The sequence below is a fragment of the Palaemon carinicauda genome, chromosome 38 (assembly GCF_036898095.1).
Source record: "Palaemon carinicauda isolate YSFRI2023 chromosome 38, ASM3689809v2, whole genome shotgun sequence".
Classification (NCBI taxonomy): Eukaryota; Metazoa; Arthropoda; class Malacostraca; order Decapoda; family Palaemonidae; genus Palaemon; species Palaemon carinicauda.
This window is the reverse complement of record NC_090762.1, coordinates 27,909,542-27,935,315: the sequence shown is the minus strand read 5'-3', so window position 1 is coordinate 27,935,315 and position 25,774 is coordinate 27,909,542. Positions and strand designations below refer to the sequence as shown.

The 25,774-nt window shown below is 37.6% G+C and overlaps 1 protein-coding gene across 8 annotated transcripts in view; it reads left to right on the top strand.

The window, feature by feature from the left end:
• mri (mrityu) overlaps nucleotides 1–25,774 on the top strand; it is a 189,160-nt gene that overhangs the window by 130,139 nt on the left and 33,247 nt on the right. For 6 of the 8 annotated variants that reach the window (XM_068362010.1, XM_068362008.1, XM_068362007.1 and 3 more), the window contains 8 exons: nucleotides 3,908–4,066; nucleotides 8,384–8,567; nucleotides 9,174–9,316; nucleotides 9,461–9,678; nucleotides 15,866–16,063; nucleotides 19,437–19,586; nucleotides 19,787–19,884; nucleotides 24,226–24,486. In XM_068362010.1, coding sequence (XP_068218111.1) covers nucleotides 3,908–4,066; nucleotides 8,384–8,567; nucleotides 9,174–9,316; nucleotides 9,461–9,678; nucleotides 15,866–16,063; nucleotides 19,437–19,586; nucleotides 19,787–19,884; nucleotides 24,226–24,486 — 1,411 coding nt within the window. The remainder of the gene's footprint in view (nucleotides 1–3,907; nucleotides 4,067–8,383; nucleotides 8,568–9,173; nucleotides 9,317–9,460; nucleotides 9,679–15,865; nucleotides 16,064–19,436; nucleotides 19,587–19,786; nucleotides 19,885–24,225; nucleotides 24,487–25,774) is intronic. The other 2 variants (XM_068362012.1, XM_068362011.1) reach the window with 2 other exon arrangements.

Below are 25,774 nucleotides of genomic sequence, written 5' to 3'. Positions count from 1 at the left end.
ACGTTTTCTACTGAGTAAAGAAAATAATAGTTGTATTAGTAGTATTACTTGCTAAGCTACAACCCTAGTTGGAAAAGCAGGATGCTTTAAGCCCCGGGGCTCCAACAGGGAAAATAACCCTGTGAGGAAATGAAACAAGGAAATAAGAGAAGTATTTACCAATGAGAAAAATATTCCAAAAACAGTAACAACATTAAAATAAATATTTCATATATAAAATCTTTAACAAAATAAGAGGGAGCGAAATAGGATAGAAGAGTGTGCCCGAGTGTACCCTCAAGCGGATGTAGTAGTAGTAGTAGTAGTAGTAGTAGTAGTAGTAGTAGTAGTAGTAGTAGTAGTAGTAGTAGTGGAAACGTCCCTGCATGACAATAGGTTGAACCGAAATACGAGACCTGATCAAGTCGATAGTTTCTATAGTCCTTCTTTTTTAGTGAGGCAGATTTGCACCGGCTCGCAGGGGTGCCCTTTTTAGCTCGGAAAAGTTTCCTGGTCGCTGATTCGTTGGAGGTATTCGGACAAAAATACTTCCGACCAATCAGCTATTGGGAAAATTTCCGAGCTAAAAAGGGCACCCCCTGCGAGTCTATGCAAATCTGCCTCACTAAAAAAAATTAGCTATAGTAGTGTCTGCAACCTCACCATCATTGTGAACTAGGGATAGTAGGTTTTAGGGGAGCTTGTAGGTCTGATGAGTCATCAGCAGCCATTGCCTGGCTTTTCCTGGTCCTTCCTTGATGGAGAGGACCCTTGGGCGCTGATTGTCTTGTCTCTTGCCCTTTTCATTCTTAAACTTTTTAATAGTATATCTCACGTAAGATTTATGAAAATTTCTTTAATTTTTATATTTTGTTAATTTTAAATAAAGCGGATGGATATGCCATGACCAATCAATTATATCACCAATTTGTCAATTCAACTCTCTCTATTTATTAATTTAATTAAGATTAAATTAATCTAATTAAATGGTATATTATAGGTTCCTAATTAACATTTTTGTTTTAACCTGTACTGTTACTCATTAGTTTTTAATGCGTTAAAGTTTAAAGGCCTCTCATGAATGAGAGAAGCAACGGACAATGACAATGCTAGAGATTCTCCACCCAAGTTATTACCATGGAGGGCCAGGCAATGGCTGCTGATGACTCAGCAGGTACACCTATAGGCTCCCCGCAAGCATCCTTAGCTCACGAGGATGGTGAGTTTGCAGACACCATAAAAGATTATCAAGTTTAAGCGTGACTCGATCTCCCGTCCAGCAGAACGCCGGACGGAAATGTTTCCAATTATTATTATTATTACTAGCCAAGCTACAACCCTAGTTGGAAAAGCAAGATGCTATAAGCCCAAGGGCTCCAATAGGGAAAAATAGCCCAACGAGGAAAGGAAATAAGGAAAAAAATAAATGATGGGAATAAATTAACAATAAATCATTCTGAAAACAGTAACAACGTCAAAACAGATGTTTCCTATGTAAACTATTACCAACGTCAAAAACAGATATGTCCTATATAAACTATAAAAAGACTCATGTCAGCCTGGTCAACATATAGACATTTGCTCCAACTTTGAACTTTTGAAGTTCTACTGACTCAACTACCCGTTTAGGAAGATCATTCCACAACTTGGTAACAGCTGGAATAAAACTTCTAGAATACTGTGTAGTATTGAGCCTCATGATGGAGAAGGCCTGGCTATTAGATATAAGATAGGATCATTCAGATCCCTTAATAAACGGAAAATTTATTATAATGTTAGTGCATCTGTAAATAGATTTTTGCCTTTATTGGGCAAGTAATTCAATTTCTCTTGCATTTGGGAATTGAAATGTTCCCATCGAATTGAATCTCGTTCAGTGAAGATTGGTTTTGCCCAAAGGGTCCATTTCGTAAATTTGGGCATTCAATCCTTCTCCCAGATCAGGTAATAGCATATTCTTCTTCTTTTAGATTTCCCTTTGAAAGAACAATACTGATTGGAAAATAGAGGAAACAATCTCTCTCTCTCTCTCTCTCTCTCTCTCTCTCTCTCTCTCTCTCTCTCTCTCTCTCTCTCTCTCTCTCTCTCTCTCAAGTATTGATGTATCTTAATCTGATCTGCTTCCATAAATATGTACAGTATCTCATTTAAGGTATTCTCTCTTGCCCGGTCTCATATTACACAAAATTAAAATGATTTTATCATATATATATATATATATATATATATATATATATATATATATATATATATATATAGTGTGTGTGTGTGTGTGTGTGTGTGTGTGTGTGGTATTATTTTACTATAATAACCGTATTTTATATATTTAGATATCTATACCTGCTTTTCAGAAGTGCTATATTTGCCATTTTGTGTCTGTCTACACCTCACTAGTCTCAATCCGTTTTCTTTGATAAAATTCTTAAAGTCATTATGGGTAACTTGATTAAAAGCACAGTGTGGTTGTAAGGTCCCCGTTTGCGTGTAATTGTAATGGAACACTGAGTCTTCTGGTCGGTCCAGTTCCTGATGTTTGCGTTACCCCTTTTGCTCTTTACGAAGGCAAATTCCTCTCAATGTGTGCTTGGCTATTTTTTCCCCTTTTATTGTGAAAGGTATGTTGATGTATCATTGTTGTTACGAAGACCGCGTACTGTGTAAACATTCTCAGGCGGATGAAAGGAGCTTAATTTGATACTGGCCTTGTTTGTTTGTTGTTGATTTGTTTGCCTGCCTTGTTGGTTTTCATAATTCCCTTTGAATGGTTGGAAGGCATTGCGTCTTTCATCTGTTCATCTGTTGTTAATTAGAGATAGTTTTTTGTATTTGTTTCTGTTATTATGTATCAAGTTAACGGAAGGCATTGTCTCAAAGCTAACTTTTTCTTAAATGTTTCTGGGTTCTCGAGATTATATTGTATGCTTGTATATCTTCTCTTTTTGTGTTGATTTGAAGTTAAATGCTGTGATCAAAAAGTTAAGAATTTTGATTTATAGAGGGTTCTATCATGAATAATTATTTTGATCTCGCAAATCAAAATACTATCTTGAAGTTTTCACTACACTCAAATCTTTGGTTTGGCGCTCTCTCTCTCTCTCTCTCTCTCTCTCTCTCTCTCTCTCTCTCTCTCTCTCTCTCTCTCTCTCTCTCTCTCTCTCTCTCTCTCTCAAAATAATTCATGTGATTATTATCTTTTAATTGATTATATGTATAGTTTTTTAATGGTGGTGATGTCATCTTGCATACTTATTAACTTTTATACTTTGTTTTACTTTTTAAAGTACTCATTAGTGATGGGATTATTATACAGTGATTATGAGATAAATTTTACAATACTGTAGCCATATTTTAGTGAGTTGTATTTAAGTTATTGTTGACTATTTTTCACCTACTACAGTATACTGTATGCAGGATTATACAGGTGTCGTAGTTGTTATTGTCAGGGGAAACTAACTTTGTTGTTGTTGTCATGGGAAACTAAATTTAACTTTGTTGTTGGCATGTGAAACTAACTTTGTTATTGTTGTTGTTGTCATGGGAAACTAACTTTGTTGTTGTTGTTGTTATGGGAAACTAACTTTGTTGTTGTTGTTGTCATGGGAAACTAACTTTGTTGTTGTTGTTGTGGGAAACTAACTTTGTTGTTGTCATGGAAAACTAGCCTTGTTGTTGTTGTTGTTGTCATGGGAAACTAACTTTGTTGTTGTTGTTGTTGTCGTGGGAAACTAACTTTGTTGTTGTTGTCATGGGAAACTAACTTTGTTGTTGTTGTCATGGGAAACTAACTTTGTTGTTGTTGTCATGGGAAACTAACTTTGTTGTTGTCATGGGAAACAAAATCAAATTGACAATAACTTCATCAATTGCTACCTGTCAACGATCGTGATTATGGAAGTGTCTTTCCACTCATGCCCTTATCCTCTTGCAGGTACAGCTCGTCGCCGAAGCCCAAGTCATGCTTAGTCCAGCGGGGAGAATCCGGAGGCTCGGTCAGCTTGTCGCACCATTCACACGGTAACGTCGCGCACATACGAACCCATCACCACGAGTCGGCTATTCCGAAGATGACCCATCACCACAGATCAGGGTAAGGAAGTCACTTGGAAGAGGAAGGACATGGTAGGAAAGGTGGTGATATAGAAAGGAAGGGTTAAGGAAGATAGGAAGGGGAAGGACATGGTTGGAAAGATATTGATAGAAAGGAAGATAAGAGGAAGGTGAAGGACAAGGTAGGAAAAGTGGTGATATAGAATGAAAGGGTTAAGGAAGACAGTAGGAATGGGAAGAACATGGTAGGAAAGGTAGTAATAGAAAGGAGGGGTTAAGGAAGCCAGTAGGAAGGGAAATGTCATGGTAGGGAAGGTATTGATAGAAAGAAAGGTTTAAGGAAGACTGTAGCAAGGGGAAGGACATGGTAGGAAAGGTATTGATAGAAAGAAAGGTTTAAGGAAGACTGTAGAAAGGGGAAGGACATGGTAGGAAAGGTATTGATAGAAAGGAAGGTTTAAGGAAGACTGTAGAAAAGGGAAGGACATGTTTGGAAAAGTGGTGATATAGAAAAGAGGGGTTAAGAAAGACAGTAGGAAGGGGAAGGACATGGAAGGAAAGGTATTAATAGAAAGGAAAGGTTAAGGAAGACAATAGGAATGGGAAGGACATGGTAGGAAAAGTGATGATATAGAAAGGAAGGGTTAAGGAAGACAGTAGGAAGGGGAAGGGTATGGTTGGAAAAGTATTGATAGAAAGGAAGGGTTAAGGAAGACAATAGGAATGGGAAGGACATGGTAGGAAGAGTGGTGATATAGAAAGGAAGGGTTAAGGAAGACAGTAGGACAGGGAAGGGCATGGTTTGAAAGGTATTGATAGAAAGGAAGGGTTAAGGAAGATAATAGGAATGGGAAGGACATGGTAGGAAAAGTGATGATATAGAAAGGAAAGGTTAAGGAATACAGTAGGAAGGGGAAGGACATGGCAGGAAAGGTAGTAATAAAAAGGAAGGGTTAAGAAAGACAGTAGGAAGGGTAAGGACATGGTAGAAAAGGTATTATTGGAAAGGAAGATTTAAGGAAGACTGTAGAGGGGGGAAGGATATGTTTGGAAAAGTGGTGATTTAGAAAAGTGTGGTTAAGAAAGACAGTAGGAAGGGGAAGGACATGGTAGGAAAGGTATTTATAGAAAGGAAGGTTTAAAAAAGACTAGAAAGGGGAAGGACATGTTTGGAAAAATAGTTATATAGAAAGGAAGGGTTAAGGAAGACGGTAGGAAGGGGAGGGGCATGGTTGGTTAAGTGGTTATATAGAAAGAAAGGGTTAAGGAAGACAGTAAGGAGGGGAAGGACATGGTAGGAAAAGTGGTGATATAGAAAGGAAAGGTTAAGGAAGACAGTAGAAAGGGGAAGGACATGGTAGGAAAGGAGTTGATATAGAAAGGAAGGGTCAAGGAAGATAGTAGGAAGGGGAAGGACTAGGTTGGAAAGGTATTGATAGAAAGGAAGGGTTAAGGGGGATAAGAGGAAGGTGAAGGACATTGTAGGAAAAGTAGTTATATAGAAAGGAAGTGTTAAGGAAGACAGTAGGAAGGGGAAGGACATGGTAGAAAAGGTATTAATAGAAAGGAAGGGTTAAGGAAGGCAATAGGAATGGGAAGGACATGGTAGGAAAAGTGGCGATATAGAAAGGAAGGGCTAAGGAAGACTGTAGGAAGGGGAAGGACATATTTGGAAAAGTGGTGATAAAGAAAGGAAAAGTTAAGGAAGACAGTAGGAAGGGGAAGGACATGTTTGAAAAAGTGGTGATATAGAAAGGAAGTGTTAAGAAAGATGGTAAGGAGGGTAATGATATGTTTGGAAAAGTGGCGACATAGAAAGGAAAGAATAAGGAAGATGGTAAGGAGGGGAAAGACATGGTAGGAAAAGTGGTAGTTTAGAAAGGAAGAGCTAAGAAAGACAGTAGGAATGGGAAGGACATGTTTGGAAAAGTGGTGATATAGAAAGGAAGAGTTAAGGAAGTCAGTACAGTAGGTAGAGGAAGGACATGTTTGGAAAACTGGTGATATAGAAGGGAAGATGCAGGAGGAAGGACTAAGAAAATATGATAACTGAGGGAAGGAAATATAGGCAAGGATGAAAAAGGAAGAATGGAGATGATGGTCCTGATGAATTATATGTAAAATGGCAAGATAAGAAAGTATATGATGATCAAGATGATAGTTGAGGAATATTCTGGGAAAGAAATAAAGATAAAAATGAGAATACTGTAGCCTACAAGTTTTTTTGGATGATAGAAATTTTTAGATAAGATTCAAGGGAAGGGAAGGTAGGGGGTTAGAGGAGGGGACCATAAATGATGGTGATTATGTTGGAAAATTTGCATAACAGAGGATGGAAGATTTAAGGAATATAAATGCTGCTGATAGTGGAAGATTTAGTTATAAGGCCAAAAGGGTGATTATAAAGGAAACTATATTATCAAGAACTAAATATGATATTGAAATAGGAGTTAAGTAAATAAGAATGTCATGTAAGAAGCTTAAATCCTACAAATAGAAAAAAGCAGTCTTATGTATGATGAAGAAACCCAGAATCAATTATTTATGAAGATGGGAGTAATATGATATTGAAATAAGAGTTAAGTAAATAAGAATGTCATGTAAGAAGCTTAAATCCTACAAATAGAAAAAAGCAGTCTTATGTATGATGAAGAAACCCAGAATCAATTATTTATGAAGATGGGAGTAATGTTTAAATTTCTCTGGATTAGTCAAGGTAAAAGACAGGCCATATGATTAGCACTCAAGCCTCCTCTCTATCCATTTTAGGACCACAGAAGACCAGACATTGTCAGTTGGTGATAGTAAGGATTTTTTGGGCATAGATTTAGGGTTCACAGACTGAGTTTCAAATGTGTTCATAAGCTACTAGAACCCAATTAGTTAATGATTATTTTCATAGATTAGAAGGACGTGGGACATGATGAGACAGAAATGTTGTTGGTCACTTTTGGAAAGTGACGATATAGTTGAAACAGGAATATTTTGGATTTTAATAGATGAGAACTCGTAAAATAAAGAAATATATTGATAGTTTTAGCTGAAGATGGTGGTTTTATGCAATCTTATGGTGATGATTTAAGATGATGCTTTTGGGAAGTGAGCAGACATTTAGTTAACGGTGATAATAATTTAGGAAGATGGTAATGGTGAAAAAATATTTTTGTCAATCTAGGATTTTAGGTGATATGATGGCTGTGGATGAGAGTAATAGGAAGATGATGTTTAATTAAAAAAAAAAGTAGAAAGCCTGTAATGATGGCAGTTCAAGAAGTTGCTGTTGATTGGAGAAGATGATTGATGTAGAGGAAATTTAAAGTGGTGGGCAATTTACAATTCTAGAGAAAATAATGACGGCTAAAGGCATGTTTAATGCAAGACTTGTGATTGCAGGCAAGATTTATATTCAGTATAGATGGAAGGTCCTGGTGAAATTGAATTCCAAATATGAATAGATATTATTAATGGTGAGATGGTAGTTTATGAACAATGAATATGAATCAAGCAAATTAGCTGTGGACTGAATTCGGTACTTAATACAAGATATTTAAAAGGGAAAGAATGATATTCAGTTACCCAATGTTAATGTAAGGTATGAAAAAATAAGAACTGGAATAAATAATGAGAGGAAAGTACTGATATTTGAAGAAAATATGAAAGAATAATTAGATGAAAGATTATAGAATTGTTTGAATAATTATAATTACAGTTATCATTGAAGTTCTTACTATTATCATTACTATTAGTTGTTTTATTGATGTTAGTATGATGCACTGTTTGCCACAAAACATCATTTAATGCATTTCTCACCTCGCTTTCATTGCAAATGATCTATTTACCACTTGAGCTGTACTAAAATGTCTGAAGGACTTGTTATCTGGAATCACCAACTGTAAAAGTTCTTCAAAGTTTTTTTTTTTTTTATATATAAAATTTGATTTATCCTTCTTATAATTTGACTATTATTATTTATTATTTTTGTCTAACAATAACAGTCTTATGGTTTAGTAAAATCTTTAAAAAAATTATCAAGTTTCTGCTTTGCATATACCAATATTAATAGCTGCTACATTAATGAAATCTAGTATAATTTGTGATTAACCTTTATGAGTTGATAATGAGAAAGCCAAAGTTTTTTCTTTTCTTGTGACTGTTTTCACTCGCTAAATCTGTTGTGCATGTAATTAAAATTAATTGCTTTATAATTTGAGTTTAGTGCTGCATATATGTAATTCTTCAACCTTTTGTTAATCTATCCCATGTTAATCCTTCATAATACGGAAAATGACAAACACTTTCAAATTCTCACAAAACTAAACTACGAGTAACCCTCCCTCATCCTAAACTCCATCCTAAGCCTGGTTGATTGGCAGAGGATAATGATGTGTCCCATCTTCTGCTCCTCCTCCAGCAGTGTGAGGAACCGTGGCGTTGTTCAGCGAGGGTCCTTGGGGAATTCATCCTCCCATGAGGACTCCTCACCACATGCCTCCCCTCATCCCTCCCCTATACTCTATGGGTCAACGAGGCCTGTTACTCAGGTGAGTCCTTTTGTAAGGTCTGCTTAGGATTTTTAGGAGTTTTTAATTTGGATTACTGTAGTTTGGAAGGATTTGTCTTAGTGGAAGTTTATCATAATTAAGTATTGTTATGCAGGAATACTATTCTGTACCTAATCGATTTTATTTCCTCTTGTGCTCCTAAAGGAGGCTATATTTGATAATGTATATCTCTATTAAGGTTTGTGTTTGTAGTGTAGATTTCTGTAAAATACTGTACTGTATTGTGTATGAAACTGTATAATTTGCAGTGATATGAATCTTGGTGATGTTTAATTAAACTCAGATTTTAAGTCATTGGTAAATTTTATCAGCTGTCTACAGTAGTAAACAGCTTGTGTTAGTAAAATTGGAGTTTCATAGTTATTTATTTATTTTTTGTAGTACAACAGAGTGTAAACAAGGATTATTCCTGACTCAATATGTTCATTTTTACTATGGTTCAATATTTTTGTAATTATTTTTATTTTCAAGTTTTTGTATTACTTAAATTAAAATCATTAACTTTGTATCTGTTAGGATGGCAGTTCTTTTAACCTGTCTTAAACTTTTTTTTTATTCTATCAATGATAACTGACCACATTTCAGGCACCAATGCACCAGTGCCAACATGTAAAGGAGTTCGGTCCTCCTCCGTCCAGTGATGACCGTGTCACTCTGGTGGTGGAGGGCACCCGCTTCATCGTAGACCCGGCCATTTTCACTGCACACCCCAACACTATGCTTGGAAGGTAATGTTTCTCTCTCTGTGGTATTTTGCTTTGTCTTTTTGTGTTTTTTCCTAACATTACTGTACATCATAATGAACTACACACTCGTCTTTTCGTTATTTGCGAAGTAGACTTTTTTATAACATTGCCTCTATGATCTTACAGAATGTTTTCCTCTGGTATTGAGTTTACTCATCCAAATGAAAGAGGAGAGTATGAAGTAGCAGAAGGTTTCTCTTCTGCGGTCTTTCGTGCTGTTCTGGACTACTACAAAACTGGTTTGGTCCGTTGTCCCCCGTCCGTCAGTGTGCAGGAACTAAGAGAGGCCTGCGATTACCTACTTATCCCATTTGATGCCAATACCATTAAATGTCAGAATTTACGTAAGTAGAAATATATCTGGAGATTTGTTGGTGAGAATTACCAGTAGTTTTTTGTTTTAGTGTGACATTTATTAATGCTCCATTTTTTTAGTTATCTGAAAATGGTGCTGATTTTTCCTTCAGTCAAATCTCTGTACAGTATGTATATGTGTACAATATAATTAGAGTATATTTTTGTTAACCTTGCCATATATAAAGTTTATAATCATAAAATAGCTTAGAAAGGGGACAGAAGATTAATTATAGGATGTTAACTAAAAGGTGTGAAAGTCTTGTAAAGGCAGCCAGTATTCCACAAGCTATTTTGTTTTTAGAACTTCTTTAGAAAGCTGAAATACAAAAAAAAAGGTACATTATCAGCTGTCATGAAAAACCTACCATAATAATCCTCACTTTCGGTAGTAGTCGTTAGCTGAATTTTTTTTAAGTAGAGGCGATGTATTGTGCTGCTAAATTTATAAAGAAATATATTAAAGGCTCTGGAATAAATCATTTTCATGTGGAATGATGTAAGAGAATGTAGGCATTTTGTTTCCAACTTGTGATTCTGGATTGAGAGTAGCTGTTGCCAGAGGTGATTTAGTGTGCTTAAAATTGAAAAAATATAAATTTATTCCTACGGGGATACAAACTTCTGAGTCATTTAATGGGGTTACTACTGATCATGTTTTCAACGACTGGCCAATCAAAATTTGGTTGATTGTGTCATGCTTTGTGCTGGGTAAACACAGCACATGCACAAGGAGAAAGAGGGAGGTTGCTTACAGCCTCTCCCTACAGCATTACTGATTGTGAAGTGAAAAGATTGTTCTCTCACCTCCTCTCTATGATCAAGCCTTTCGCATTCATCTTGCCTACCCTTCTAGTATGTAGCATTGAGGGCTTTTTTTTTCCATAATTCACTGTCATTTCAGTGTGTACTCATTAACTGAGATCTATGATTGAGTGCTTGTGTCCAGTAAACCTCCGTATTTACGTCTTTTCCCAGGATGGGATAGCTGCATTTGTGGTGCCATTATGAGCCAGGCAGACATGGGCATGAATCGTCCTTGTCTCTCTTGCCTAGACGAGATGTTCAAGAGAATCTTTGTAACTGCTTTAGGGATTGGTCTCCCTTGCAATGGGAGAACTATGCTTCTTGCATCAGGAATTAGAAAGATTTATGCATTGCTGAGTCTCCTCCCGACGGAAGTTAGAGAACAATCCCTTCCCAGCCGGTGAGAACCTCCCGTCAATATTGTATTTTGAGTTAGCAGAAGCCTTGTCCTTAAAAGACACTTGGAATCAAGAGTGTTGAATACCCACTGCGAGACCCTAAGGAGCCAGGTCTTAGCTCATCATACAGGAGGATACAGGAAGAAGCGTGTTCTGTAGGATGTTCCTGCTGAAGGGAACCTAGAGTTTGGAAAGCTTTCTCCCTAAGTTAGAAGCCAACAGTGTTGGATGAGGAAAGTCTACATTTCCCAACACGTTCTCACGAACCAAGTTGGCTATATGATGATGTGGCCCCTAAGCTGAGGTCTCCTCTACAGAGTCATAAGAGATCCATAGAATCTTATAAATGGGGCAGCCAGACCGCTTTACCCGTGTTGAGGTACCGACCGCAATCCTTGCCAAATCAACCTTGAAGATCTTTCGAGATGTAGCTATGATTTATTACACATACCCTGTCAGAACTCAAGATTGTGACAGGAAGAATAGTGTATGCAACAGGCCCCTCTCTGCCCTACCTTGGAAGGGAGCTAATCCTAAACAGTGATGACCAGATGTATGGCCATGAGCTGACAGCCTTTATCTGGTTCAAGGAGGAATAATCCCTTCAGAACCAGGATGTGATGGTAGAACCTTTTCTCCGGGGGAAATATTACCCGTCCTGAGAAACAAGGTATACTTTATTATCTGAAGAACTTTCCTTCCCATGTCTCTTGGAGGGACATAACGCCCTGAGATTATACCCACTGATAATTCGAAAGTTGCCCTTCTGTTTTGTCCATTGTTTTGTCCGTTCATTGGTTAAACAGGATATCAGTGCTTCCTTTCTAATCTGGAAAAGCTACATGCCTATCTGAAAAAGAACCATTTAGGCATAAGGGCCTAAGGGCAGTATTTACATCTACCTGAACTTGGAAGCCTGACAAGGATGTGTACGGAGAGTTATACAGTAATTCCTATATGTTCCCTTGGAATAGTCAAGACGACATGACTACCAATGAGCACTATGCAGGAAAGGACTAGGAGAGTTTTATCATCCTTTTCCTCCTGACAGAGCTTTGACTTGAAAGATTTTCTTACTCTGAATCTTTCATCAGTCCAAATAACTTGTTATCACGCTCTCAACCAGTACTATGGTAGTGACCAGCGTCCTCGTCCCTCATCTCCAAATGAGATCAGTCAGATGGTCACCTCTCCTTATTATGATTTAAAAAACAATCAATGTGTCTAGTCTCATGATGAGTCTGAAGAGTGTGTTGGACTGAGTAAAAGGATCACTCTTAAACCAGTCGCAATGAGTTTGCTTTACATGTCGCCTAAGAATCCATTCTGGTCATAGAGAACCCCTACTCGATTAACTTTAGTATTGAAAGGTTTCCAAGACCACACTCCTCTTGGGATAAGGAACGTTTGACAATCTTTAAAATGGATTCTATAGAGCCTCATGAAACTTCAGATCTAGTTAAGAGATCTTGGAACAGGCTCCTAGCTGAGATGCTAGGGTTCTCTGTCCGGAGGATCTATCGATGCTCCATTATCAGGGCTGGGGGGGGACTTCTCAAAAGAATAATTTACCCCTCCCCTACTATTGAGTCGGGAGGAAGGATCTTCAATCATTCCCTAAGGTTAGTCTAGTGATACTTAACAGAAAGAGCCCTAGTGAGGGACTTAACTATCCTTACTTGACCCCTTATCTTCCAGACAGGTAACAAATAAGTGAGAAGGGTTTGTTCCTTCCCAGGGATCCTAACACAGGAAGGATTTTTTTATTCCCGTGATGATCTTATCCTCCTTTTAGTATGAGATGCAGATCTGAGGAATTTGTACCTGAACTTTAGCAAGCTTGCCTCCCAAAGTCCAGGAATGGTCAGAAAGCTCCATCAACACCTTTCTCGAACTTGTCATAAAATCTATAGTCAGCCAAATGCTCTGACACCCCTGCTCACAATGACTAAGAACTTTCTCTGGTCGCCAGAAACAAGTTCTCCGTCCTGAATACAGACATCCTGTGACCAGAGACTAACATGAAACTTACTACCGTCATGGGTGTAGTCACTGCCCCCTCCTATTACAAGGCATCAGAAATTACCTCCTGGTCCTGCCTCTGGCCTAATCAATCATCCAGACTCAGGCTAGAAAGAACCCAGGTAACTGTCACGACATTATCTCTGAAAGGAATTCCTGAATAAACAAACACCTAGTTGTTTTGTTCTGTAGAGCAATGTGAGTTTCTTATAGGACAAAGAGGAGGTATATATTGATCCCACCCCTTATTTGTGTTCAAAGCTCTGACTGCTCTGAAAAAGGGTTTGTGGGGACTCCCTTCTCTCCAAGCATCACACTATCTAGAGATGCTTTACATCCTCAGGGGAAGTGTCATTAGGGAACCCCTTATGAGCATATAATTTATGTGGAATGGCCTCAACCCTAGTGTTCAGCAGCACTACTTGATTACCATAATCATTAAAACTTATGTTGTTAGTGAGCATTTGCACGCTCTGATGCTATGCATTCAGGAACTCCATCTTTTGTTATAAAGAAAATCGGGAGATCTATATATCCTCAGGGGAAGCGTCGCTAGGGAACCCCCCTTGAGCCTGTAACACGTGGGTTTGCCGCAACCTCAGCATTCCGCAAGATCATGCCCAATTGTAATTTTCAACTGGTGGATGGAAAGAAACACACATTTGGATAATTTCCCGTAAAAGGGCACATTCAAGGACATCCTCTCAATGGGTGCTGTGGCGGTATGACTATTATGACCTATCTAACAGTCTCCTAAGATGCATGCCAGTTTCCAGCCACAGAATTCATTACTCCAACATTCTTGGCTAGGAAGACCACAGAAGAGGAGACTATCATCTCTGCACTTGAAGCCTACCCTGGGATTTTTTTCCCCAAGGCAACTAAGTGTGCCTCAAATATCTCTAGTATTTGTCATATTATAAATTGTCCCCCTGTTTATTATGTAACACTTGATGTTCATTCTACTTCACCCCTGGCAAAAATTACCCCTTTGGGAAGCTGAATCAGCCTTGCCATGTTGTGACCCAGCTACGATGTTCCGTGGCAGTTCTCTTAGATCATTTGTTGTTGTTACTAGTAACTGAATCAGAGACTCAGGTTTGTATAGCTGGGAAAAACACAAATTATATAAAATTTGAAGTTTCTGCTCCCTTTTATTCGGAAGTTGATGGCACAGGAATCGCAGATATACCGATACAAGGCATGAAGAGAACCCGAGCGTGAAAGACAGTTTAGTGGTATAGTTTCGAAGGAAGTGAGAAAGGTCCCCCCTAGGTATTAAGGGGCTGGTTTTAGAACTTAGGGAAGCAGATGCAAGAGAGCATTTGCTGAAGAGAGTTAAGTGGGAGAGAGTTTTTATCAAGTACACCATATTAGGGATTTCGAACCTCAATTCGTTAGTAGTGTAAGGTTGTTGACTTATAAGTGTTGATGGAAGTATTGCTGTAAGATTCAACTTGAATTCTGTAGAGGTTTGATTTACTCATTGAGGTGATGTGGCATGTATTCCCTGATGTTTTTTACACTACAGTGTAAATTTCTCATTTTCTTCAGTATGGGTTTTATGAGTTTTCCCCTCAGTGTGGAAGTCTTGTACATGTAGCATTTCTATTGTTCTTATCACAAAATGGTAGATGAAATATATCTTCCTAGATTTTCAATAAATTAAAAAATTATTGTTTACTCCTAGTGTCACATGTAATCACAGTATGTAGCATACTTGCTCAAAACTGATATCAAAGGTCCGGTATTCATTTTCTTAGCTTCAAGTGGCACAAAGACTTTAGGCCTTATTCTTGATGTATCATACTTAGGATTACACTACAACCGTGCTGTTGATATATGAAGCTGTAGCAAGCACTCAAAGTCACAGTAAATATCTATGTAAGTATTTATCAAATGCTTGTGACCTCCCTTTTTGGGATTAAATTAAACAGTTATGGAGCTGCTTTGTTCCAAGTGCCCTTAGAGTAGAGATGCATTTTGCATTTTTTTTCCTGCTAACAAGAATGAGATAGGATTGGTAACTGCCTGGTAGATTAAGCATCTTTCCTTTGATACCTCTGCCAATGAAATTGGGAGGAGGTTATGTTTTTGCCTCTATTTGTTCATTTGTCTGTTGGTCTTTGTGGACAACTTCCTGGCCACAATTTTACTCTTGAGTAGTGAAACTTTTAGGGATTAAATGTTATGTTGAGACGTGGAAGTAATTCAATTTTGAAAGTCCTGGGTCAAGGTCAAGAAATAAGCTGCCATGGCGGAGGTCTGGGAACGTTATGCCTTTCTCATGTGTCCTAAGTCAACTTAATACTAAGCCTGTAATTGTTTATATTTTTCGGTGGTAAAAAGATATCCCGGTAAATGGGAATAATTTTGATAGAATTGCGGTACTGGCAAGTGATGGTTAAATAGATTATTGGTACGTAAGTTACATGATTAACGTACGGTATTGTATTTACTGATTGTCATCCCTATGCCTTTATGTATAAGAAATATGTCTGTTTTCTGTATTAACTAATCCTGTCAGAAACTGTGTACTGTATGCTATTCAGACATGAAAATATATTGAAGTTTATGTATTGAAACCAGTAAATCCGTTTGATATAGTAATACCCCTGTAATACGAAATTAATTCGTTCCGGAGTGGCTTTTGTTACATGAGTTTTTCGTATAATTAAGTAGAGCCAAATACATTAGAAATATTTTATAAACCTAACCTAACTGTGTGAATTTAGTTTTTTATCCCGAGTATTTTTTCGTAATATGAGACAATAAAATCTTTGTATGTCGTTTTGTAAAATGAGTTTTTCATATAGAGAAACTTTTATATTTATAGGTTTACCGTATTTATTTGGTATAGAGTTTAATCTATTCACCAAGTGCCGGTCGGTGCTACATTGTATCAAATTGATCTATTTTAGCATCATTAGATTGAAATTTTTTTTTTCAGGTGGCCTTTTGCATGAGCTAAGTAATGAAGGTGCTCGTCAGCAGTTTGAAGTTTTCTTAGAAGAGCACATCTTACCTCTTATGGTGCTTGCTGCTCAGAGGGGAGACAGGGAGTGCCATATTGTTATATTACTGGATGACGACACAGTGGAATGGGATGACGATTATCCACCTCAAATGGGAGAAGAATACAGCCAAAGTAGGTTGTGCGAATGATTTCTAATTAATCTAGATTCATATAATTTTTATAGATGATCATGTATAGATTTAAAAAGAATACCACAAGTTTTTTTATGACATTTGTTCCTACTATATACAAATATTCGTCATTTAAGTAAGGACCCTGTTTTTAGCACGAGTAGGAGTGACTGTTGAACTTGCTAGTGAGTTAGTTTATGACAGATGATGAGCAGTAGTTTTCCACTTATATTTCCAGCCGCAATGAGTACAAGCTTACTGAACTGCTTTGCATGTAATTCAACTTCCATTCTTTTTCTTTTTTCTCAGGAAGTGAATGCTGGCTATTGATTGCTCTGATTGTTGAGAAGGGTGGTCATTACATCCAGTTATTATTAAATTGGATGTGAATCCTCACTCTCCTTAGTTGCTACGAGTAATATTGTTTGCAATTGGCCCCATGTGCCAAGTGTAGGTTGTGGCCTCCTGTGCAGTGGCAGTTGTATGCTTCGAGTGGGAGAAAGAGAGCTTTGCTTCTTCCTTTATGTTCATTGAGTGTATCTGGTAATGCTGCTCCTGTACTTTCACCCCAGGCTCAGTCCCAGGTGAGTATGCATCAAGAGCATGGAGCCTTCGGATCTATATCGGCAGGTTTTTCAGGTTCTGGTCGAGTGTAAGGTTCCCCATGTATACCGCTAACAAGGAGTTTGACCAAAACAAGGCTTGGGCCTCTTTATATCTTTCAGGTAGGCCCTTGGTAAGTTTTTGGGAGCAATTAGCTATGGTTATCTCTCTCCCAGGGTTGCCAGTGCCAGTATCTCCCTTGGTGATGGCAGTAGTGAAAGTAGTGTCCACTTTGCCGTCACCCCTACCCGTGAGCTTGCGGGTCCAGGGCCAGTAATTCATGCTCACTCTGTGCCTGTGATCCTTTGTAGCAGTGTTGCGGATTCCTGTAAGCGTGCTTACCCCTCTCCAGTGACAGTGATCCAAAGTGTTGGGGTTCCTGTTGGAGCAGCCCATGTGGTTTCTCCACTCCGGGGAGCATTGTTCTCATTGGTTGCTCAGACCTTGTGAAGTGAGGGCACGAAAGGGGAAGAAACGTGTATGTTCTTCTTCCTCATCCTTTTCTTCAACTTTGGCTCTCCTGGGAGTCGGTCGAGACTGGTGTATGGCCCCACGGATCCAGTCTTTACTGTATGATGAAGGAGCTTCAGCACTGTCTATCATCCTCTCTATTAGGGTATTGGACTCTTGCTCCTCTCTCAACATGTGATACTTCAGTAGTATGAGTTGAGTAGACGGGTAGCCGAACGAACACTCTGCTACCTACCGATGGCGTCTCACAATTTTTGAAATCGTCGCATTTTGGGGTATAAATATAGATACAATGTATCGTCATATTTAAAAAAAGATTGTATCATAGTGCATTTGTGTCTCAAGGTATTACTGTACAGGGTGGTTTAGAAGAGGTAGGGGGTGTTTGAATCTCATTTTTACAGTTATGCAGATATGCAAGAAATATTTAGCAGAAGGCTAGAAGGTGTATGTTGCTTTTATGGATCTGGAGAAAGCTTTTGATTAAGTTGACTGGAAGGCGATGTGGAATGTTATGTTATATGAAATTGGTTGAAGGTTGTTGCAAGCAGTGAAGAGTTTCTACATAGGCGGTAAAGCATGTGTTAGGATAGGAAATGAAGTGAGCAAGTGGTTTCCAGTGAGAGGGGCCGAGACAGGGATGTGTGGTGTCGCCATGTTTGTTCACTTTGTTTGTTGATGGAGTTATGAGAGAGCTGAATGCTCGAGTACTTGGTCGAGGATGGAAACTGATAGATGAGAATGATCATGAGTGCGAGGTAAATCAGTTGTTTGCTGCTGATACTGTATTGGTTGCAGACTCTGGGGAGAAACTGGGTTGATTAGTGACAGAGTTTGGAAGGGTGTGTGAGAGAAGGAACTTGAGAGTTAATGTGGCTAAGAGTAAGGTTATGAGATGCACAAGAAGGGAGGATGGTGCCAGGTTGAATGACATGTTGAATGGAGTTACTTGAAGTAGATCAGTTTAAGTACTTGGGGTCTGTTGTTGCTGCAAAAGGTGGAGTAGATGTATGTCAGAGAGTGAATGAAGGATGTAAAGTGTTGGGGGCTGGGAAGGGAGTGGTAAAGAATAGAGGGTTAAGAATTTATGTAAAGAGAGTTTTTTTATGAGAAAGTGATTGTACCATTTGTGATGTGTGGATGGAGTAGTGGTGAATGAAAATGACGGAGACAGAAATTTAATGTGTTCGAGATGAAGTGTCTGAGGAGTATGGCTGGTGCATCTTGAGTCGATAGGGTTATGAATGAAGTAGTGAGGGTTATGAATGAAGTAGTGAGGGTGAGAAGGGGTGTAACAAATGATTTAGCAGCTAGAGTGGATAAGAATGTGTTGAGGAGGTTTGGCCATGTAGAGAGAATGGAAAATGGCAGTCTGCTGAAGGTGTTGAGTGCAACAGTTGATGGGAGGTGTACAAGAGGAAGGCCAAGGTTTGGGTGGGTGGATGGAGTGCAGAAAGCTCTAGGTAGTAAAAGGATAGATGTGAGGGGCAAAAGCGTGTGATAGAAATAGGAATGAATGGTGGGCGATTGTGACATAGTTCCCGCAGGCCCTGCTACTTCCTCCAGTCTCCTTGGTGACAGCTGAGGTAGCAGCAGTTGGGGATTTATCCTTTAAAGCTTCATTTGTAGTGGATAACGGGGGAGGATGGGCTGTGGCACCCAAGCAACACCAACCAAATTCTGCTGAATCCCTCTTCAGGCTGGGAGGAGTGAAGAGAAGAAAAGTCCCCTTTTGCTTTTTTTTTTTTTTTGTTTGCTATACCTCAAAATTGGGGAAGGGGCCTTGGTATATATATAATTCAAATGTCAGAATTATATATAGCCATCAGGAAATTGACTTTCAACTAAGTGGGTAGCGATGTGCTTTACTAACTAGAATGTCTATAAAATAAAAAATAAAGTGTTAAAAGATTGCAAAGAACCATCAAACATAGCAAGACAACTTTTAGTAAACAAAATTCAGTGAAGGGCTTATATTGATTATATAATCATTGATATCTAATAGAGATTTCTCCTGCAAGAAAGAATTTGTGATATTCTTATAAGATGATGGACCCCATTTTGGTGTACACTTGACATTTTGATGTTTTGATAAACTTCCAGTGCACCTTTCAAGTTGTTTCAAGTATTTTATCAAATATTCATTACACTATATGTAAAGTATGAAAAGTAAATTCCTTTTCAAAAGTTGTATGTAGTTCATGTAAATAATTTTGCAAGTACAGTGCTTATTGATTGACTGGCAATTTTATCGCAGGGAAACTGAATAAGTATTATCAATAATCTGGTTAATTTTCCAGCCATATGCTCAACTGCGATGTACCGTTTCTTCAAGTACATTGAAAATAGAGATGTAGCAAAGCAAGTCTTGAAAGAAAGGGGTCTCAAGAAGATTCGTCTTGGCATCGAAGGATATCCTACTTACAAAGAAAAAATCAAGAAAAGACCAGGTATGTGTATTTGTTTCAAGTACGGTATCTGTAGCTTCAATTTCATTCTTGGATGTTGGTTTTTTCTCCATATTTACCTTAATTTTTCTTTCAATATTTGTTTTTTCATAGCTTGGCTTTGAGTTGCACAAAAGGTTAAAATTATCTTTTTTCAAGATTGGTCATGAAACTTGTACCTCTACCAGTCATTCTTCTTTCAGGTGGCCGTGCTGAAGTTATATATAACTATGTACAACGACCCTTTATACGTATGTCTTGGGAGAAAGAAGAGGCCAAGAGCAGACATGTCGATTTTCAGGTAAGTGAGATTTGTGTGGTGTATTTTCTGTTAAAGGATTTCACTGGCAAGCATAAAACCTTTTTAGAGTGACAGTAAATTGTCATGGACGGTCAGTTCAATATCAAATCTTCATTCCAATGCTTTGTCCAGTAATGAATCCAAAACTTATGATTATTTATTGAATTAGAATAGTAGAGGTCAACAAAAGAACAGATTTACTACTTTAATGTACATCATTTTAGGTAAATGAGAAAAACATAAGAAAGAGTTGAGTTATTTGCTGCTTTATATCCAAAAGTAGTATTTTATAAATATACTTTAATAAAATTATCAACATTTACACTTACAGGAATTTGACTTTATCAAGTACTGTACAATATGTATGAGAACAGGAAAGTTTTTCTGTATAGCTATTCAAAATTTGCATCTTGGAATCATTTGTTTGTTTGTAGTTGAGAGGTTAGATATATATCTGTGTGCCATGTAATGAAAAATACAAAGTACAATACAGTAAATTCATCGTTATTCTCAAGACCTCTCAACTGTTTCAAACTATTTGAATTCTTTCTTATCCAATAAGGGAAAGTCAAATACAAGTAAAGATATCTAAAAAAAGAAAATATTCTCCCAAGCCCCATTTATTCCAGTCGAATTAACAAATGGAATTTTCTACTCGCTTGTAAGATTAGAATGTTAATCTGGTTCAAAGGGGAAAGAATTCAAATACATTTACCTCATGTTATATGAAGACTATAGTTTTATCAGAATAGTATGAAACAGTAAGTGTTACGATCTGGCAACCAAATAAAATTTGGGAAATGAATATAAAAAGAAACTCACAAAAAAACACCACATTTATTCACAAACTTATTAAGAAAATCAATGTTACTTCTTCGGTTACTTTAACTGACAAATCAAATTAATCAAAATATTAATAGAAAAAAGGAAACAGTCATCAAGGTAGAAATACTTAAGGAATGTTGAATAGTTTTCTGCAGCTGTTGAAATGATACTGGTACGAAGGCTTCAGGCTTGAGAACATCGCAGAAGGGCAGCTGAAGTTCTGGTGAAACTGGCCCGATAACTTCAGATCCGAAGACGTCACAGAAAGGGTGGCATCAAGTTGGGACACATGAAGTCTTCGCCAAGAATTCGTTGATAGTGTATACCTAAGGCCAGGCTGCAGGCAGTGTTAGCTACTTCTCGTCAGATGTAGGGAGGGTTGTCTGCATCAATTAGTCTCTTTTACTCGGCCATGACAGGATTTTGGAGATAGGCATTTGTCTTCTGAAGGGAATATTTGAAACTGGCTCTATCAGACTTCTGATCTTCTCTGCTTCTTCTTTCGTCAAGACGTGGTTCCCATCTCGTTTCGGACATAGTTCCTCACTTGTCTGATCTCTTCTTGAAGTTTGTATACACACGTATTGCCAGAACTAATTACAATGGGAAGTCGTCATTTCCATGTAAGACGTTTTTTGACAATTTTGCATCTCGATTGGTTTCCTCAAAAATGCCCACATCAATCATGCCATGGGAACTTCTGGAACAAATTTCTGATGCAATCTAGGCCTCATGTTAAGCCATAACAAAAGCGTGGCACGTGTTTACCCGTGATGACATTTTTCATGAAGAAGGACATCCCTTGATGCTTGGTTTCTCTAAACCCGCTAGCTCCACTGATTAAGGCAATGATATCTTGGTCCCAACAAAACAGTTCCTTTATCACTGTAGGCACTCTTTGTGAGGCTCGGTTTGTTTCCAAAATGCTTACAGCAGTAAAGTAATGACAGGTTTGACCAAACACTACGGTAGTCAAATCTTGTCTCGCTGCTAAATAAGTTTCTCTGTTTTAATAAGATATTCCTGCAGTAGTACAGTATCTACCCATGACACGGTCCCCCAAGGGAACAAAATAAGAAAATACACAGATTTTATTTTTTTTAAGGTTTGCAAGGAAAAAACATTTATCCCTGAACAGAGGAACAACTCTGCATGAAGCTTCATCTTAACATCAGCAAAACATTCTTTGGCACTCCATTCACACAACAAAATATGGTAGTGTTACAAAAAAGAAAAACTTAAATTGTTTATTGGGAAAAAACAAAAGAAACCTTTCTTACTCTGAAAAATCTCTGGAAAGGCTTTCAGTTAGGACATTATTCTTTCCCTTTATATGAAATATTTTCAGATTATAATCTTGTAATTTTAAACTCTAATGCATGAGATGTTATTCGTATTCTTATATTTTTTCAAATGAATTAACAGTTTGTGATCAGTATTCACAGTTGAAATAGGACTACTGTACTACGTACATAAATGTCAAAGTGTTGCAAAGCTGAAACTAAACTAAACAATTCCATCTCAATAGTTGAATAATTTTGCTGAGCTTTATTTAGTTTCTTTTAATAATATGCGACTGGGTGCTTCGTCCCATTCACTTCTTGCAATAAGACTCCTATACCAATGTCACTAGCATTGATCCCTAAATTAGAATCCTTGCTAAAATCAGGTAACGAAAATACTGTACTGACTTGTGAAGCATTACGGCCTTTAATTTATTGTAAGCTTCTACACACTCCTCATTAAATACAAAGCTTCATCCCCTCTTAAAAGAATTGGTTATGGGAGCTCTTATATCTGAAAAATTGGGCACAAATCGACGGAAATAAGAAACCATACCCAGAAACCTCATGGCCTGCTTTTTAGTGGTTGGGATTGGGAAGTTGATATCTTCAGTGTTCCTATTTTTTGGACAAATTTTCCCAAGATCCACTTTCCGACAACAACCCAATGAAATGTGGGAAATGAATATAAAAAAATAAACACACAAAAAAACACAACACGTTTATTCACAAACTTATAATGAAAATCAGTGTTACTTTTTTGGTGACTTTTACTTACAAATCGAAATCAATCAAAATATTAACCCTTTTACCCCCAGGCTATTTGGAAATTTCCAACCCTTAACCCCCAAGGGGTTATTTTTTCCCCAGCATATTTTGCAGTATATTTTTTTTCAAATTGCTCTAATAGCCTTAATTTTTGTCATAGAGAGGTCAGGTTGGTCTCATTCTCTTGGAAAATGCCTGAATTTTCTCAAAAAAATGTCAAAAATATAAAAAAAAAAAAAATATTTATAGCATTTTTTTGCAAGGACGTACCGGTACGTCCATGGGGGTAAAGGGATGGCTTTTGTGAAACGTACCAGTACGTCCTTTGGGGGTAAAAGGGTTAATAGAATAAGGGAACAGTCATTGAGGTAGAAATGCTTAAGGAATGTTGAATAGTTTTCTTTAGATGTTGAAATGGTACGAAGGCTTCAGGCTTCAGAACGTCGCAGAAGGGCTGCTGAAGTTCAGGCAAAACTGGCACTATGGCTTCGGATTCGAAGACGTCATAAAAAGGGTGGAATCATGTTGGGATGTCAGAAGTCTTCTCCAAGAATTTGATGATAGAGTAGAACCAAGGCCATGCTGCAGGCAGAGTTAGCTATTTCTCATCACAAGCAGGAAAGTTTGGCTGCTTCAATTTGTCTCTTCTCAGCCATAACAGGATGTTGGAGATAGGCGTTTGTCGTCTAAAGGGAATGTTGGAAACTGGCTCTATCAGACTTCTGGTCTTCTCTGCTTCTTATCTCGTTTGGACGTGGTTCCCATCTGCTTTGGACATAGTTCCTCCAATCCTATGTCCTGTCCTATCTCATATGGACAATCTCTTCTTGAAGTTTATATACACTTATGGGCGGAACTAATTACATTGTGCAGTCGTCATTTCCATATACAAGGCGTTTTTTGACAATTTTGCATTTCATTGCAAATTTCTAATGCAATCTGGACCTCTTGTGAAGCATGACGAAAGCGCGGCATGTGTCTTTCCCTGATGACATTTTTCATAAACAAGGATATCCCTCGATGCTCGGTTTCTCAAAAACTGCCAACTCCACTGATTAAGGCAATGGCGTCTTGGTCCAAACAAGACAGTTCCTTTATCTTTGCAGGCACTCTTCATCGAGGCTCTATTTGTTTCCAAAATGCTGACAACAGTGAACTAATGACAGATTTGATCAAACATTAGGGTAGTCAAATCTTGTCTCGCTACTCACGCTTTTGGAATGGATAAGTTCCTCTGTTTTAATAACATATTACCTCAATAGTACTGTATCTACCCATGACAGTAAGTCTAGTGTGTAATATTGAATAATTGTAGCTTGTTAACTATTTTATTAAACTTACTCAATATGATATTCATTTCAGTTTTTGCCAAGATAACATTCCATGTAATTCATCTGCAAAAAATTTTTTCAACACAGGTTTTATATATTCATCATGATTAATGGAATGTAATATTCCTTTTCAGTGTGTGAAAAGCAAATCAGTTACCGACCTTGCCGAAGCGACTGCAGATCCAGCACTCGACCGTGTGGTGACATTGGACCCCCCTCCTCCTGCCATGGGTCAGGAACCCCCCCAAGAGCCACCACCCCCTCTTGAGGGGGCAGTCGGGGGAGGAGAAACTCATCCAGACGATGGGGCGATGGGAGGTGGAGCTACATCAGGTGGTGGTGCTGTTGGAGGAGCTCATAACCCCCCACAGCAATCCAGTGAATCATATCCCGAGGTAAGGTAGCATACATTCTGGGGTTTACACTGTAATAAAAAAACTTACTGCTTTGGAAGTGGCTGGTAAAATTATTCAAGCAAATCAGAGCAAGGGAGGGACATTATTCTTCATAGTAACAGTAGTAGTTTTGTAACATTAGTATTTATCCATAATTATTCTTGGGCAGTTATTCTAAGAGGGAAATACGATTTTAGAATAGTTTACTAGAGTAGCAAAAGATTGTTATTTAGGAAAAACCTTAGTAATGTTTGTATTAATAGAGTACAATCAAAATTAAGAGAACAATATCAGTACTTTGGTGTATTCGAAGCATGAATATGCTCATATATTGAACAATTGTATGAAGATATAAGCATAAATCTTAGAGAGGAAAAGAGCAATAATGTAGAAATATTCTATTTATTGATAGTTACATAACTGACATTGGCTATGCTATCGATGAAGGAGAAGCAAAGAAATAAAAAATTTATGTATATATACACAGGACTGAATGCAAGTTTTGGGTAGGCTTTTAAGTCCCAACCTTCTTTAATTGCATAACGGCTGTCATTTTTGTAACTTCCATAAATATAGTATACAGTAGTATGTTCCATTCACTTTCCTTGTTTTCCTCTCCAAAGACACACTAATTGAAGTTAGTCATTATATAGCCATATTTATCATTATTGGCTAAAATTTTTAATCTTCCTTCAGGTGTTAAACTTCATTGAAAAGTTTATTGTTTAGGTTAATGGGGAGTAGTATGGTATTGAATACATCAAGAGGAATGCTTTTTCACATGATTTCCTGGCAACATTCAATGTAGTGGTATTCTTTTGTAACCTTACTTCCAGTTTGTTACTGTGTTTAGTGCAGTTATGTAGTCAATCATAGTTTTATGTAAATAAAATTACTGCATTAACTGCCATAACTGTCCTAAGAAATTCAAAATTTTTATTCAGATTATTTTAGGTTGGGGTACACATTAACTTTTGACTTTCATTTATTTTATGATAACGACTTTAATACTTTGAACTTGAACTTTATGAAATTCATGGCATCTTTTATTATTCTGCTTCAGTCCAGTCACCATAAATTATTCATTGAAATATTTTAAATTAAATTTTCATGGATAAAAAAAATTCAGCAATAGAACCTAATTTTGGTTCCATATCCTTCTTGATATCTTGTATAGGCTAATGGTGTCATTTGTGCTGTACAAAATACACGTAATGGAGTTTATTAGCAATAATTGAGACGGCTCTGGTTATTTGTAATTATGAGAAGTTATGTGTAATAGCCTTGT